We start from the raw sequence: 16,135 nt of genomic DNA on the forward strand, positions 1-16,135 counted from the left end.
TGTGTGTCTGTTAGCTAAGAGATATTAATAGTCCCTGCAGGCAGCCTGTCCAAACAGATGTTGGCCTACAGCTATGCATGGATCACACTCAGAATCTCCCACTGACTGCAGTAAAGACCTATGCGCGCACACACACACGCATGCATGCATGCATGCGCACAGTTCCTCTTTTCACTCATTGTCTCCTTCACTACTGGAGCCCCCACGCACCCATCTATTGCAGATGTGCATAACTATTTAAAATTTTTAACAGAAAAATGGATCTATAGTGTGTGTGTGTGCAATAGAATTTGAGATACTATTTGAGGAAAGCTGTTTACTTAAACCTGTATCGATTACTCGACACATATTTAGTGCACCATGTTCTATACAACTCTGTTTCTTTACTTCGCAATCACTTGAGCAGTTGTTTTCATGCTCTTTATGAATTTATTTGAGACTGTAACACGGTGTACATGTATGTCAAAGTGAATTCCTTCGAACTAACAGGCTACCGCTTCAATCCCTGTAGTAAATTTGCCATGCTAGTAGTTTACATCAGCTGTATTGATTTTTAATTTGTTTTTGTCAGCAACTCTCAGTGGTTGTGACAAATAGGCTTCCTGTATTCGTCAATACTGTTGAATATCTTAACAATTATAACAGTCATTGATTTAGAGTAGGGAAAAAAGACATTTGTCAAATTTATTGACTGGGCTTTTTGTTGATGATGCCCTGGTCAGTGAGGTCAGTTGTGCTACTTCATGCCTCACAGTCAGAATGAATTAGCCAATGAACTTCACTGTTTAATCATGTTAATCTTGTAACTGGAGCCAGCAAGTGAAAACAATGAAAATAATCTGATTAAACTGTTACCTCCTGTTTAATTAAGACGAAATGACTGAAATGAAAATGTAGACTTTTGAAGCATCACCACATTGTACAGGTTATTTATTAAACCAGACTTTCATCTATTCCTCCTTTCCTTTTCCATTTCTCTGTCTATCTTGCTGTCTTTCCAGCATTCAGTGTTTGGGAAGTAATAAAATAACGTCCGGCATTCTGAGTCTTTAGGCGTGTAGCACTCCAGTTTGTCCTGAAACCTTTTTTTTTTTTCTTTTTTCTTAATCCAGTTGATGCCTCGGTCTCTCAGTCAGTGGCACATTAAGCTTGTTAAACAGTATTGTTGAAGAAACACAAGCTGCAGGGTAAAGTGTATAAGTTGTGCACTTGCTGTTTTAGATAAATGAATTGGGGAGCTGAGGGATTTAAACCACATTTGGGTATTATGTGAGGTAAGTAAGTTTGTAGACAGACTTTAATCAGAGATTTTATTTTGACAAGAAGTGTGAGGATGAGTGTGTATATTTGTGCATCTGTGTTGGTCATTGTCTTCTCAATTTGATTTGCATTAATTGCCTCTGTTGTTGTTGTTGTGTTTTTTCCTTTCACAGCTAGCTCTTGGCCAGTTCCCTTATCCCCAGGTGAGTTTCTCTATGCTCCGTGTTTTTCCATACAGACACATACAATAATCTCTAACACTGTATGTCTATACATAGATAAATCATGGCTGTAAATCACTATGATGACAGCGAGGTGATATTACAGTGGTACCATGGTATTCAGTAGTGCATATATGCTGGGTTTTATGATAACCACCAGGCGCTTTGGGGTGTAAAGCGATCGCTGTTGGTTCAAATGTAGATACTAGAAAAGTTGCACACATTCTTAATCGTTACTGGACATAATGTAATTTCCTACAATTGCATATGAATTTTAAATGTGTTAATGTAATTTAAATATAAATGATATCCAAACAAAATGAACGTTCTATCATTTTCAATAACTAGATAAACATTGATGATTTGTCAATAATACAATCTCTACTCTATTGTTCTTTAATATGATATGATATATGCAAGGGGGTGAATCCACGCCAAATCAACCGTGGGGTGAAAACGAATATTGCAGATTTTTTTTTTCTCACCATCTGTTAGGCTGTAAGAACAAAACGGGCAAATTTTTTGAGTCAACTCTCACTCGTTATGAAATGGCAGCCATTTTAAATTAGGCCCGGACACACTTCGTGATGTGCCATGCGATCTTTTTTGAAACACTTTTCTCCTTAATAACTCTATAATAAAAGCTTGCATGCTATGAAGAAGGGGGCACAGTGGCTTAGTGGTTAGCACGTTTGTCTCACACCTCCACTTCAAAGACATGCGTTGTAGGCTGATTGGCATTTCCAAATTGTCTGTAGTGTGTGAGTGTGTGCCCTGCGATGGGTTGGCAACCCATACTGGGTGTCCCATGCCTCGAGTCCCCTGGGATAGGCTCCAGGCTCCCCGCGACCCTGTATAGGATAATTGGTACAGAAGATGGATGGATGTTAGATGGATGGATGTTATGAAGATGAAAGTTGGTAGAATCAGAATCTTTAATGATTTTAATGATAAGTGAAAAAAAAAAAACTTGTGATAAATAGTGATGTTTTTGCTTTTAAGGCTGATACAAAGTTTCAATATGTGAGCAATAAATGGTATATTCTTGTAAAGGATCTCTGATCCTCTGTGCTCCTTTTTTATTCGCTGCATTGTTTTTAGAAATATGAACGCAAACTTTAGAAAAATCACAAGGTTTATCACATGCTTTTGACAAGTCCTCTGCATCTTATCAATGACTGTATTCGGAGGAGTTAAAAGATGCCTGTGATTGGCTAGAGGTGCTCTGAGTGACAGGGGAGAGAGGAAAGCCGTAGTTTGGTCACAGATTGAGGAAATAAGTACACACACAAACATATATATATATTTTATATACACACAGTATCTCACAAAAGTGAGTACACCCCTCACATTTTTGTAAATATTTGATTATATCTTTTCACGTGACAACACTGAAGAAATGACACTTTGCTACAATGTAAAGTAGTGAGTGTACAGCTTGTGTAACAGTGTAAATTTGCTGTCCCCTCAAAAATACTCAACACACAGCCATTAATGTCTAAACCACTGGCAACAAAAGTGAGTACACCCCTAAGTGAAAATGTCCAAATTGGGCCCAATTAGCCATTTTCCCTCCCCGGTGTCATGTGACTTGTTAGTGTTACAAGGTCTCAGGTGTGAATGGGGAGCAGGTGTGTTAAATTTGCTGTCATCGCTCTCACACTCCCTCATACTGGTCACTTGAAGTTCAACATGGCACCTCATGGCAAAGAAAACTCTGAGGATCTGAAAAAAAAGAATTGTTGCTCTACATAAAGATGGCCTAGGCTATAAGAAGATTGCCAAGACCCTGACACTGAGCTGCAGCACGGTGGCCAAGACCATACAGCGGTTTAACAGGACAGGTTCCACTCAGAACAGGCCTCACCATGGTCGACCAAAGAAAGTGAGTGCACGTGCTCAGCGTCATATCCAGAGGTTGTGTTTGGGAAATAGACGTATGAGTGCTGCCAGCATTGCTGCAGAGGTTGAAGAGGTGGGGGGTCAGCCTGTCAGTGCTCAGACCATACGCTGAACCAATTGCTGAATGTTTAATATTATTAGTCAATGGTGGATAAAGACTTTACAGGACTGTAGGAGAGTCTGCGTACGTTATATGAAAATGTGTAATCACACACACTAAAGCTGCCTTTCTGAAACACACCGAAAGTGTGTAGGGGCTCTTTAATGAGGGAAATGTTGACTAATGCTCAATAAATTACTCCCAGCATGCCTGTTGGGTTAATTAGCATATTAAACCAGAGCAGCCACTCAGGGCAGCTCGTGGAAAACAGGAAGAAACACTCAGAGACTACATCTAGTGCCAAGACCTTGAATATTAAAGTACATGTGGTTATTTACATAGACAGAGGACGTACATCAGCTATACACGTGATTAGGAGAAGCTTAAGAAGGTGATACTTTTGTTCAGAGTATATCCACATTTAGGGCTTTTTGAACGTGTGTGTGAGGGAGAAAGTGTGTGTTGCCCAAGCCTTCTGCCTGAGGCGTATCATATTTGTAAGTGTTTTTTTTTTTTTCCTTCTTCTTCTTTCACTGCTCTCTAGCAGGGTTTATTGTCATGTTAATATGGGAAGAGCTATTACACAAAGTAGTTCATGCACACACAAACACACAATAATAATAATAATAATTTCCATGTACCATCAGCCACATTTCACCCACTTTCCTCTGACCCAGGCTGGTATTGTAGATCCAGCTAAATCAGTGCAGTTATAGCTCCAGTAACTGTTATTTTTCCTAACTGTCTATGTTCAGCAATGTAGAGGGAATATTAGAAAAGGTAAAGTGGATTTTTAAAGGTCTGATTCATCTTAAGCAAGTGTGTGTGTCTGTGTCATGTCAGCAGAATTGTAGCGCATTGCTCAATCATTGGGCAGCGTCATCCACAGTTTGATTAGAGAAATGGTGATTTAAATCTGTAGGAACTTTTCTGTTCTTGGCAAACAGTGCCACGGGCACTACGCTGAAGCTCGTCGTGTTTTTACACCCCATTAATTTATTACTCACCCTCTTCCTCTAATATCCTTTTCTTTCCTTCTCTTTCTCTCTCATTGCCTTCCCCCCCCTCCCAATTCTCTCTTTACATCTCTAAATTTCATTTGGTGAGAAGAAAAAGGGTCAAGAATGGAAAGGGAGAGGAGGAGAGAGAGTGAGAGAGTGAAGGGAAAGACAGGACCTCCTGCTGCCAATGCGTTTTTGCTCTTGATGTTAATTTTCACAGCTCCATATGGTGCTGCAGACTCTTCACCTACAGGCATCACAGGCACACAGAGCCGTGTGTGCATGCACGTGCGCACACGCACACACACACACACACTACCTCAGGCTTGGCCTGTCATTTACAGCAAGCCATGCATCTGTGTGTTCTCTCTCTCTTACACGTACTCTTACACACACACACACACACACACACACACACACACACTCTCTCATGTATGCAAACAGTCACCCATGTAATGCTCCTTTGCCTGCTGGGATTCTTGAAGGTCCGAAAGGACACGAGAGTTCAGACTCTAAACTCAAAACCCGAATTTGGCGTGAACCATTTGTGTTGTACGTGTGCGTCTGTATTCCTCCGAATGTGTGCACGTTATCCTGTCTTGTCATTGATTATAAAAGACTCTTTAATTCCGTCTCACCCCATGTTGAGATTAATTTGCATTCTTTGTCAGGAGTTAATGGCGTCTCTCGATGGCTCGCTCGGAGAATCTTTGAAGACTGCAGACTCGCTGGCATGTGTATACAGCCGCCGGCGCTTTTTCCTCTGATTGATTTGTTGTTGCCTTTTGTGTTCTCCGGCTGTTTCTGTTTTGGATCTTTCTTTCTTTTTTTTTCCTTATTTTCTTTTCATATTCATCCGAACATACTGTATCAAAAAGATTTTTGCTTTGATTTGCAGCTTGAATTAATAGGAAATGTTGTTTAACTGCTTTTGTTTAAATGGTTAAAATCTTGTTGAACATTTGTTTTCCGCGTTTCCGTTCTGTCACGGATATGTGATCGTTTCAGTTTGGCGGTTCTTACCTATAAAAGTCATTCATTTCACATCATTAAAAGGTGAAATCCTTTCAACTTGAGAAACTTTCCAAGTTGAAAGTCTAAAATAGCTGTCAGACTGTCATGAATGTCGTGAATAACATTTACCTGGTGAATCTTTGAAAATGGAAGCAAACCCTCTGTGGGAAAGTAGAAGGGAATCCTGTGGTCTCTTCTTCCTTTTCTGCTTCACCTGTCCTCATTACCAAACGTGTGAACAAGGCCACCATTTTTTATTTATTTAATTTTTTTTAACTGAAATGCTGGGACGCAATTAAAACCACACTGCTGTTTCAAATTGTGCACTAGGCAATATGTTCTGGACCTATACATTATCTACATACTATCTACTACCTGGGTTTTGTGGTCAAATCAACCTTCAAATGTTCTACATTTTATGGAAATGACAAATTACTGTGTGAGATTGGCTATTCATAAAATTGCTAGTGCCCTCTGATGGCTCTGTACTTTCCGCTCCATAGAGCACGCTGTGACGGCTGGTTTATTTATTTATTTATTTTTCTCAGCAGTTATAGTACGTAATCTGGATATTACAGCGCATTACATCTCACTGAAGTTCCCAGTGTGAAATCCATTTCAACAAATCATTTTATTGGAATGCTTCTCATGTCTGCGAGTTCTGCGGTTTCTTCCCACATGCAAAATAACCTGCTGGTAGGTGGATTGGCTATGCTAAATCGCCCCTCAGTGTGAATGCCTATGTGCTTGGTGCCCTGCACCCTGACCAGAATAAAGTGCTTCGTGAAGATGAATGTTTTACATCAGCAAAAAATGAAGTGTCCTATCCTGTCATTATAAATGATGAACTCTCGTTGAAAACGAACTCACTGAAATGCTGAGAAATAATAAGACAAAATGTTGAACATGGTTTTAAAAAGAATGTTACCAGGTATTTGGAACAGGCCAGGAAAAATAGCTTACCATGGATCAAAAGGGGAAAAAATTTGGCGCCCAGGGACCCTGAAGTGTTTGTGAAGTACAGCAAACCACTATTACATTATTATAGTTAATATATTAGCCTGTTAAACTAGTGGTCAGTTAAATTCAGTGCGTTTAAACCATATCTAACTAAACCAAAAATAACATCATAAATAACAACTTCACTTCTGTAGTTTAATTTCATTTTGATATCTTATTGTGAGTTGAAAGTCACGAGAATAAAGCTTTTTGGCTCCAATAAATAACAAAATATTATTGTACACATTTAAATAAAAATCCTAATATTTAAAGACATGGCTTATATTCACAAAACAAATCTGAACTCCTGGTTGGAAAACTTTTGAGAACCCCTGCCTTTGCCATATCATTAACTGTTATTTGGATTTTTACTGCTGGATTGATGGCGTTAAGTTATCAGTGGTGCCTGTATGCTGACTCGTGAAGCATTTAAAAAGTGCATAGCAATGTGTAATTGAAAGAGCGAACACCTGCAGAAACCCACACCAGGAGCCGTTCGTTTCAGCAGTGCGATGATGGCAGGACGATGAGGCCCGAGCGGATCAGGAGAGCGGCAGCCTCCTGCGACGATGAAAAGTGCAGTTTCAGCTCAACTGCCGAATGTGTGAGAATGACGCAGGCAGCTGGTGCTCAATCACCCTGATCAGACAAAAGCCCATCATCTCACTGCCTCGTCCTCTGTACTGTAAGCAGAGCATTCAGTTAGAGATGACTCGAATGCTCTGTAACAACTTCAATTTGATTTAGTAGCTAGTGTACCTGTTATAGTCTGTCATTGTGGTGTTAAGCTAGTAGACTGTTGGGATTCCGCATGTTCTATAGTAACATTATCATAATGACTGTAGTAATTAAACCGTTCTAAAAAGAATAGACGATGTAAACGTTTTCAAGACGTCTTTGTCTCTTCTCATCTTATCTCATCTGACAGCTGATATGAAGCAAATATGATGCTTGAGACACCTCTCCTGTTTAAGATGCACGTCATGCATCCACTTTTCCGACCCAGCGTCTCTGTTCAACCTGGAGGCAGCAAGAGGATCGACTCGTGCTGTGTAGCCGGGCCGCGCTAAATGAAGATCAGGCTATTAGCACTTTGTGTATTTTCATTATGCAAATGCCGTTAACACGATGTGCCCGTTCGTGGCCACCGGGCTTTTCCTCGCTTTTCCCCTAGTGATCATAAACGGGTCCTACTGCGACGTTTGTGATTATAACATGCTAATTACACATCGTCCTGCCTCCTTCATGCTGTCTCTGGCTTTTATTCTTAATCTTCTCTCTCTTTGTTTCTCTTTCTTCAGATTCAGAAAAACCAAGGTTCCTTAATGGTAAGTATTTGATGAGGTGGGTTTTTTTTTTTTTTGTTCTTTTCGGAAATGAAAGCAAGCCCTTCTTTACCTCTTTTGATAGTCGCCTCGCTTGGTCGCTCGCCTCTAAAGTTAATACAATAAAACAATACGCCAGCACTTAACAGCGGCGCATTCCGATGAGAGGCCATTAGAAATAATAGAGCATTCTGGATCCAATGGCTTTTTCTGTGTCTGAGTGCATTTGATTAATCTGAATCGCTACCTGTTTTGCTGCATTACTGATTTCATTTCCTGCTCACTGTAAAGAGATTGCGTGTGCTCTAATCTCCTCGTCTCCTCCTCCTCCACAGCCTCTCCAGTTATTGCAGTGCATCGTTGATGAGGTGAGTCCGTGTCTGATGTGCCCGAACTCCTAAAGCCGTGGCTAATGGGGCAGAAAGCTGCTGTTTTGTTTCCTAATGAAGCAAGGTGCTTTAGCTAAAGCCAGAGGCTGGAGGAGCTTAGTACGCTGGGATGGGTTGCCTGACCCTCGGTTAGCCTTTAAGCTGTACTTAGGAAAGTGATGGGGCTGGTTTAAACTTTGGACTGTTTCTTTGTCAGATTTTCACACACTTTTTCCAGTTCTCTGTCTCTTTTGCTTGATCTGTCCCCCTCTCCTATTTTAAGCCATGTCTCTCTCTCTCTCTCTCACACACTCTCACACACACACACACACACACACACACACACACACACACACACTTACACACACACTCACTTTGCTGGGTTAATGTAGCATGACCGGGCTTCAGAGCACAGAGGCTGGGTGGTGTTGCATTAACCTTGACCTGTGCTAGTCACTAAAATACAGCCACCCAAGACCTTGACACACTTCACCCACTCCTCTCTGTGCTAGCTGAGGTGGGGACGAGGAGCATATTATTATATATAGTGTGTGTATGTATATATGTATATATGTGTGTGTGTGTGTATGTATATATATATATGTATATATATATATATATATATATATATATATATATATATATATATATATATATATATATATATAAAAACACTCTGGACTGGACAGACACTCTGCTCTCTAAATTTCACACAGTTGAAGGAGTTACTCTGTGCAAGCACATTTAGAATTAAATAATATAAAAATGCAATATAGGATAAGGAAATGCATACATTAATATGAATAAAAGGCATTTAATATGAGGTGCATAAACATTCATAAGTCCTTCAGTTATTCCTACCAGCTCTGAGTGAGATTTCCAGATTACTAAAATAAACTCTAAACTAGCGCTGGAGCAATATTAAAAAAAAAATCCTGGTATGATAGCGGTCCTAACACATGATCACTATATCATGGTATCTACTTGTAAGTGCAGGGAGTGTAGGTCCAGTTACATAAAATTCTTTGTTTTCTTTGAAACTAACTAGTTTTAATTTTGTCAGCTTTTCTTTTATTTATTTAGTTTTAGTCCTTGATAGTTTTTATCATATTTAGTCAACTTTATCCCGTTTTTTAGTTGACAAAAATTCTGGCCATTTTAGTCTTATCTTAGTGAAAGAAAACCACAAGTATTTTAGTCTAGTTCTAGTCAATGGAACCTGTAGACATTTTTAGCCATAAGATTACTGATTGATTGTCTTTTAGTCTAATCTAGCCAAGACCAATAATTTTTTCTCATTTTAGTCTTAAATCAACGGATCCTAACATTGTCTTCCATGATGTACAACACAAACATCCCTGTGAACATCTCGCAAAATGTAGTTTAGTGTTTCATGACCCCACAACAATTTGCTAGCCTTTTAGCTTAATGAGTTCGGTTTAGTTATAAAACACCTCCTACATAATGTAACACCACCGCCTTACTAGTTGTCTTAATATAGCTTTAAAAAAAAAAACAACAACCTAGCATTACCACCAAGACGTTAACCTACCTCAATTTCTTTGTGGTTAGCCTTCATATGCTGCTTCAGGTTTGTTGTATTCTTTCCAGATATTGTGTGTCCACATTGCTTCCCTTCTGATATAACAAGGCATTTTTTTTATTTGTTTGTTTTTTATAGACAAAATGGGCCCAAATATCAGATCTTCTCTTTCTTCCAAGTCTTCTTGCAGTCATTATTTAACAAACATTATCTTGAAAGGTGCTCTCCACTGTGCTTATTCCAGCCAATGAAAGGTATATGTGGATTGTAATTTAGAAAAAAAAAAAATCTGTCTATATTTCGTCTCCTTTTTATATATAATTACAGCTAGTGTTTAATGACATTGGTGTCATTTTAGTCATGGGGAAAAAAAGGTCATCAGTGAACATTTTTTGTCATCGAAATTAACACTGCAACTAAGATGAGTGAACGGAGACAACATTGTTAATGAAGACAACCTTTTCATTCTTGTCCATTACTGATTACTTTATGGCTATCAATATGACAATTCAGTGTTTTGTTTTTCATAGTGGTGCTTCACGTTACCACTTTAGACTAGCACTACAGACTCCAGACAGATGAGAGTCATCCGTTTTGAACTTGAAGCAGAGAGTAAATCCATGCTTCTCCATCCAGTTGTCTTTAAACATTAGCCAGGGAGGGTAAATAAATGAAAACTCTTTAAAAGTCTGTGAAAACCCTTCTCTTTCTGATCTAATGTGTCTACCCCTGTAGCTAGTTTCTGATCCAATGAGCTGCCTTCAGCTAAATCATTTATATTAATGCGTGTGTTTGGATAAGTGACAGCAGAGGGTCTGCTACAAAAGCTGCGCTGGTTCATGTTTAGAAAACTAGAGTCGCTGAACTACAGCCAGGTTTTCCGCCATTTGGTGACGCTTGCCAAAAACTGTGACGTTGATTATCTCCAGACTCCTATTTCCTGCATATTTTCAATATGTTTCGTACTTTTTTTTTTTAAACTATATGACTATATACTGTGATGACAGAAGCTGTTTATCTAGGATGGGTTTTATAGTCTGGTTCCTCAAGGAGGTTTTGCTTACCACGGTCACCTCTGGCTTGGCAGAAATCTAGATCAAGGCCCAGATTTCTGTAAAGTTGCTTTGGAACTATCTGTCTAATGTTAAAAATGGTATAATATGAAATTTGTTTCCCTGTAATATGAAAACACTAAGCTACAGTATCTCACCAAAGTGAGTACACCCCTCACATTTTTGTAAATATTTGATTATATCTTTTCATGTGGCAACACTGAAGAAATGACACTTTGCAACAATGTAAAGTAGTGACTGTACAGCTTGTGTAACAGTGTAAATTTGCTGTCCCCTCAAAATAACTCAACACACAGCCATTAATGTCTAAACCGCTGGCAACAAAAGTGAGTACACCCCAAAGTGAAAATGTCCAAACTGGGCCCAAAGTGTCAATATTTTGTGTGGCACCATTATTTTCCAGCACTGCCTTAACCCTCTTGGGCATGGAGTTCACCAGAGCTTCACAGGTTGCCACTGGAGTCCTCTTCCAGTCCTCCATGACCACATCACGGAGCTGGTGGATGTTAGAGACCTTGTGCTCCTCCACCTTCCATCTGAGGATGCCCCACTCATGCTCAATAGGGTTTAGGTCCGGAGACATGCTTGGCCAGTCCATCACCTTCACCCTCAGATTCTTTAGCAAGGCAGTGGTTGTCTTGGAGGTGTGTTTGGGGTCGTTACCATGCTGGAATACTGCCCTGCGGCCCAGTCTCTGTTTCAGTATGTCACAGTACATGTTGGCATTCATGGTTCCCTCAATGAACTGTAGCTCCCCAGTGCCGGCAGCACTCATGCAGCCCCAGACCATGACACTCCCACCACCATGCTTGACTGTAGGCAAGACACACTTGTCTTTGTACTCCTCACCTGGTTGCCGCCACACACGCTTGACACCATCTGAACCAAATAAGTTTATCTTGGTCTCATCAGACCACAAGACATGGTTCCAGTAATCCATGTCCTTAGTCTGCTTGTCTTCAGCAAACTGTTTGTGGTCTTTCTTGTGCATCATCTTTAGAAGAGGCTTCCTTCTGGGACGACAGCCATGCAGACCAATTTGATGCAGTGTGCGGCGTATGGTCTGAGCACTGACAGGCTGACCCCCACCCCTTCAACCTCTGCAGCAATGCTGGCAGCACTCATACGTCTATTTCCCAAAGACAACCTCTGGATATGACGCTGAGCACGTGCACTCACTTTCTTTGGTCGACCATGGTGAGGCCTGTTCTGAGTGGAACCTGTCCTGTTAAACCGCTGTATGGTCTTGGCCACCGTGCTGCAGCTCGGTGTCAGGGTCTTGGCAATCTTCTTATAGCCTAGGCCATCTTTATGTAGAGCAACAATTCTTTTTTTTCAGATCCTCAGAGTTTTCTTTGCCATGAGGTGCCATGTTGAACTTCAAGTGACCAGTATGAGGGAGTGTGAGAGCGATGACAGCAAATTTAACACACCTGCTCCCCATTCACACCTGAGACCTTGTAACACTAACAAGTCACATGACACCGGGGAGGGAAAATGGCTAATTGGGCCCAATTTGGACATTTTCACTTAGGGGTGTACTCACTTTTTTTGCCAGCGGTTTAGACATTAATGGCTGTGTGTTGAGTATTTTTGAGGGGACAGCAAATTTACACTGTTACACAAGCTGTACAGTCACTACTTTACATTGTTGCAAAGTGTCATTTCTTCAGTGTTGCCACATGAAAAGATATAATCAAATATGTGCATATATAATACAAAAATGTGAGGGGTGTACTCACTTTTGTGAGATACTGTACCTGACACTGTTTGCTGTATGGATAAAACCAAAGTGTAACCATTCAGCACTTCCTTTTTGGCTCAGATTTATGTCACGTTACAGAAAAAAATGGCAAGAAATTGTTCTTTTGATTGATTGATTTTAACTTTATTGTCCACCAATGTGGACAATGTCATATAAGAACCAAATATGGTTCCCTGAAGAAAGTTGTGTCTCCGCTAGTATGAACGGATCATTTTCCGCCACAGAGATCCTTCCACAAAATGATAACTTTTCTTTGTAGCACCAATACAAATAGTTTAAAGATCCATCAAAAGCTGATTCTTCTATGGGAACACTTTTTTTGTAAGGTCTTGACGACTGTGTTCCATGTATCATGTAGCATCATCAGTGTCTTGTGACCATGGATTTTGGTGGGTCAGGACGACATTAATAACCACATAGCCTCGAACTAAATTAAGCTTCGGGGCTATCACACTTGACTTATGCTAAAGGCTACTATCCTGTGAATTTTTAGAGTAACCACATAATAGGCAGGTGAGAATCAATAGCATGCAGTCATCCAGCATGCAGTCTAGCAGCAGCTGTATTGATACAGCAGGTGTGTTTCCTGTTTCCCTCGAGGCTCACACAGAAGAACTAATATAATTAAACAGGGTTGCAGTGTTTCAGCAAAAAAAAAAAAGCACACACAAAAGACATGAAACTATCCCAATAAAGGAGTTGGAATAAGGGAGATTCATTCACAAGGACACTGTAGTGCACACACATTTCTGATGGTTGAACATTACCAGTCCAAAATAACCCTCAGTTACCCATTTGCAATATATCTTATAATAGAAATGGTTTTGTATATCATAGACACACTGGGCCTCATTGATCAATCTTTTAGTAAAGTTGTTTGTAAATGTTTGCATGAACCAAACCGATTTAAAAATTTCCGCAGAATTTGCAAAGTTTTGGAAACTTACGCACGTATGTTGATGAATGCCAATCACCTGTACGTTGATTTGAATGTAGTGGCGTCCACAAAAGTCTATAAAAGTTCACGTGAACAGATACAGTAGCTGGGAGCATGAAACGACTGATGAGGGTAAAGTCTGAAAAACGGAAAGAGAAGGTTTTTTTATTATTTATTTATTTATTTTACTCAAAATGAACAATTTTGTTAGTATTTATTAGTTAGTGCTTGTTGCAGTTCTCATTTTTGACCACTAGGTGTAATAATAATTGGCGCTAAACAGGGCAGCAAAAAACGTATAGAGGTGAGCATATAGGGTTGGTGGAAGAGGTAATTAGTATTTCATCAGAATTTGAGTTGTGAATGAGGACTTTATGAAGATTTTGATATACTGATCTATACAACAGAGGATGTTTCCAGACATCTGTATCAGTTTGCGTTTTGTTAACATCACTATTTCCGATTTTCTCATTACTGTAAATGGTCTTCGTGGTATTGTCACGCCCACACATTGAGCAGTCATCAGATTTCCCTTCGAGCTCTAGCGGAAGGTGAACATAATATCAATACTGAAAACTGTAATGTTTAAATGTGCTTTCCTCATCTGTTTGAGTGATTAATAAGTAATTTTGTTAATTGCAGATAAGTGTGTGTGTGTGTATCTGTAAGAAGGGGAGAGAGAGACCTCTCCTTTCTGCATGAGCAGCTCGCTGACACGTGCTAATAGCAGAATGGTAGGAGGGAGGGGAGAGTAAAAGGAGCATAAACACACATTAAACATACTGAACTTGTCCTTTCTCTTATAGATTGAGCGTAATTAATAATTAAAAGGCGCTTGGTGTAATGGGTTGACCCAGCTGAACTGTTCATTACTCAAACGGCAGAGGCATCACTCAAACTATTTTCTGCCATGCCCTTCCCTTCAGCGCCCTGAGGCCAGAGAACACTGCCTCTGCTGCTACCACCTACTTTCAGCTGACCAAGGCGTTAACAGACACACACACATACGCGCAGCAGCAGCCACTAAATTACCCATTTCTCCCAGTGTGAGTGAGGGTGTCTGAGTGAGACACACAGGGTTGGCAGGGACTTTGTGGGACCTACTTTATAAGAATAATCCAGTCCAGAGAAAGAGAGAGCACCTGACTGGCTTAAAGGAATACTCCAGCGTCTTTCAATCTAACCTCTATCCACTGTATGTGTACAATTACCACAGCCAAGAATTTGAACACCTTTCCCTGTACTGAGAAAAGAGTGGAAGGTCTCAATAAACACGTAAAATATCCAACTATGTTAATGAATTTATAACTGCAGCCTAGGACAATAAAGGTCTTAAAGGAAAACTTCACCCTGAATCCCATTAAATACGATTTTATTGAAGTATTTACGATGTGTTTAGCCATTCTGTTATTAATTTTTTGGTTGGAGCATTTTCGTTATTCATGCAAGAAGATGGCAGTTGTCCATCACTCTGATGTCAACGTGGACTATTTCCTAGCACAGTTACAATTGCATTAACACCAGAAAAGAGAAAAATAGAAACTATTCCAAACATAAGTGGTAATGTTGACATTTTGCTGTTTGCAAGAGAACGAGATAACGATGTGATATCAAAACCAGTGTAGAAGTAATGGAGACACCAAACGTTGAACTCAAAGTTCCAGAATGCAGTGCACTTATTGGACGAGCTAAGGCATGGCCTCAGCTCAAGTAGTTGCCACAAGATGAGAAGTGCGATGGCATTGATGGAGGTATTAGCATGAAAGCTGGACAGATTACAGGACTAAAGCACCGCTGCATCACTCTTTTTAGGTAGAGATAAAGCGAGAACTAATTCACACTGGCACTACTGTACGTGGGTAGTTGTGGGTACAACATTGTGGAAACTGTTAACCAAAGTAAAAATAGGCCAACACGTTAATGAAAGAGGTTTAAATTTTAAAAAATTATTAATTTCAAAATAAATCTGGGACACCTTTGAAGATCGCACGTTAATTATTAAAGCACACCTATTTTGGTTTTGAAACATGCCTAATTTTGTTTTAAATGTCTCACAATAGATTTGCATGCATCCAAGGTCAAAAAAACTTTACTGTGCTCATAATTTAAATTGCAGCATTACCTTTTTTTCTCCCCTCAGTGTCACAAACGACTCCTTAAATGATCCGTTCTAAAGGATTCACTCTAAACGCCTCCTTTCAGAGAGCATACTCTGCTCTGATTGGTAAGCTGTCCCAGTCTGTTGTGATTGGTCTACCGCTGTTAGCTTGTGTCCAAAAAGAAAACACCCACTACCATAACGAGTTTCAGCTCGTCTGTTCACGAGCAGCTATGAAGACCAGAGGCGGTTTTTTGTTGCGTAGGTTAGTACAAGAAGTAAGTCTGGAATCACTAATGACTCGTTTCAGCTGTTCAGAATCGGTTCCTTCTTTTGGGAGTCAATAACTCCATTTGACGTGCACGTTGATGTTTGAAACTTTTCAGACTTTTTACATTCACAAACAGCTCTATCACACATTACATGAAAGGTAATGTATGAAAAACCATTATAGGTGCACTTTAAGAGTAATATGGAAGTCATTAATGGTGGATGATACAGATTTTAGAGTATGTATTAACAAAGAGGT

General features: G+C 39.8%; 1 protein-coding gene across 2 annotated transcripts in view; it reads left to right on the top strand.

Annotated features, from left to right (window-relative positions):
- The window catches only part of map2k5 (mitogen-activated protein kinase kinase 5), a 66,214-nt gene that overhangs the window by 33,089 nt on the left and 16,990 nt on the right, over positions 1-16,135 (top strand). For both annotated transcript variants that reach the window (XM_053616668.1, XM_053616669.1), the window contains exons 17-19: positions 1,434-1,463; positions 7,799-7,825; positions 8,158-8,190. In XM_053616668.1, coding sequence (XP_053472643.1) covers positions 1,434-1,463; positions 7,799-7,825; positions 8,158-8,190 — 90 coding nt within the window. The remainder of the gene's footprint in view (positions 1-1,433; positions 1,464-7,798; positions 7,826-8,157; positions 8,191-16,135) is intronic.

This window comes from Ictalurus furcatus, chromosome 27 (genome assembly GCF_023375685.1).
Source record: "Ictalurus furcatus strain D&B chromosome 27, Billie_1.0, whole genome shotgun sequence".
Classification (NCBI taxonomy): domain Eukaryota; kingdom Metazoa; phylum Chordata; class Actinopteri; order Siluriformes; family Ictaluridae; genus Ictalurus; species Ictalurus furcatus.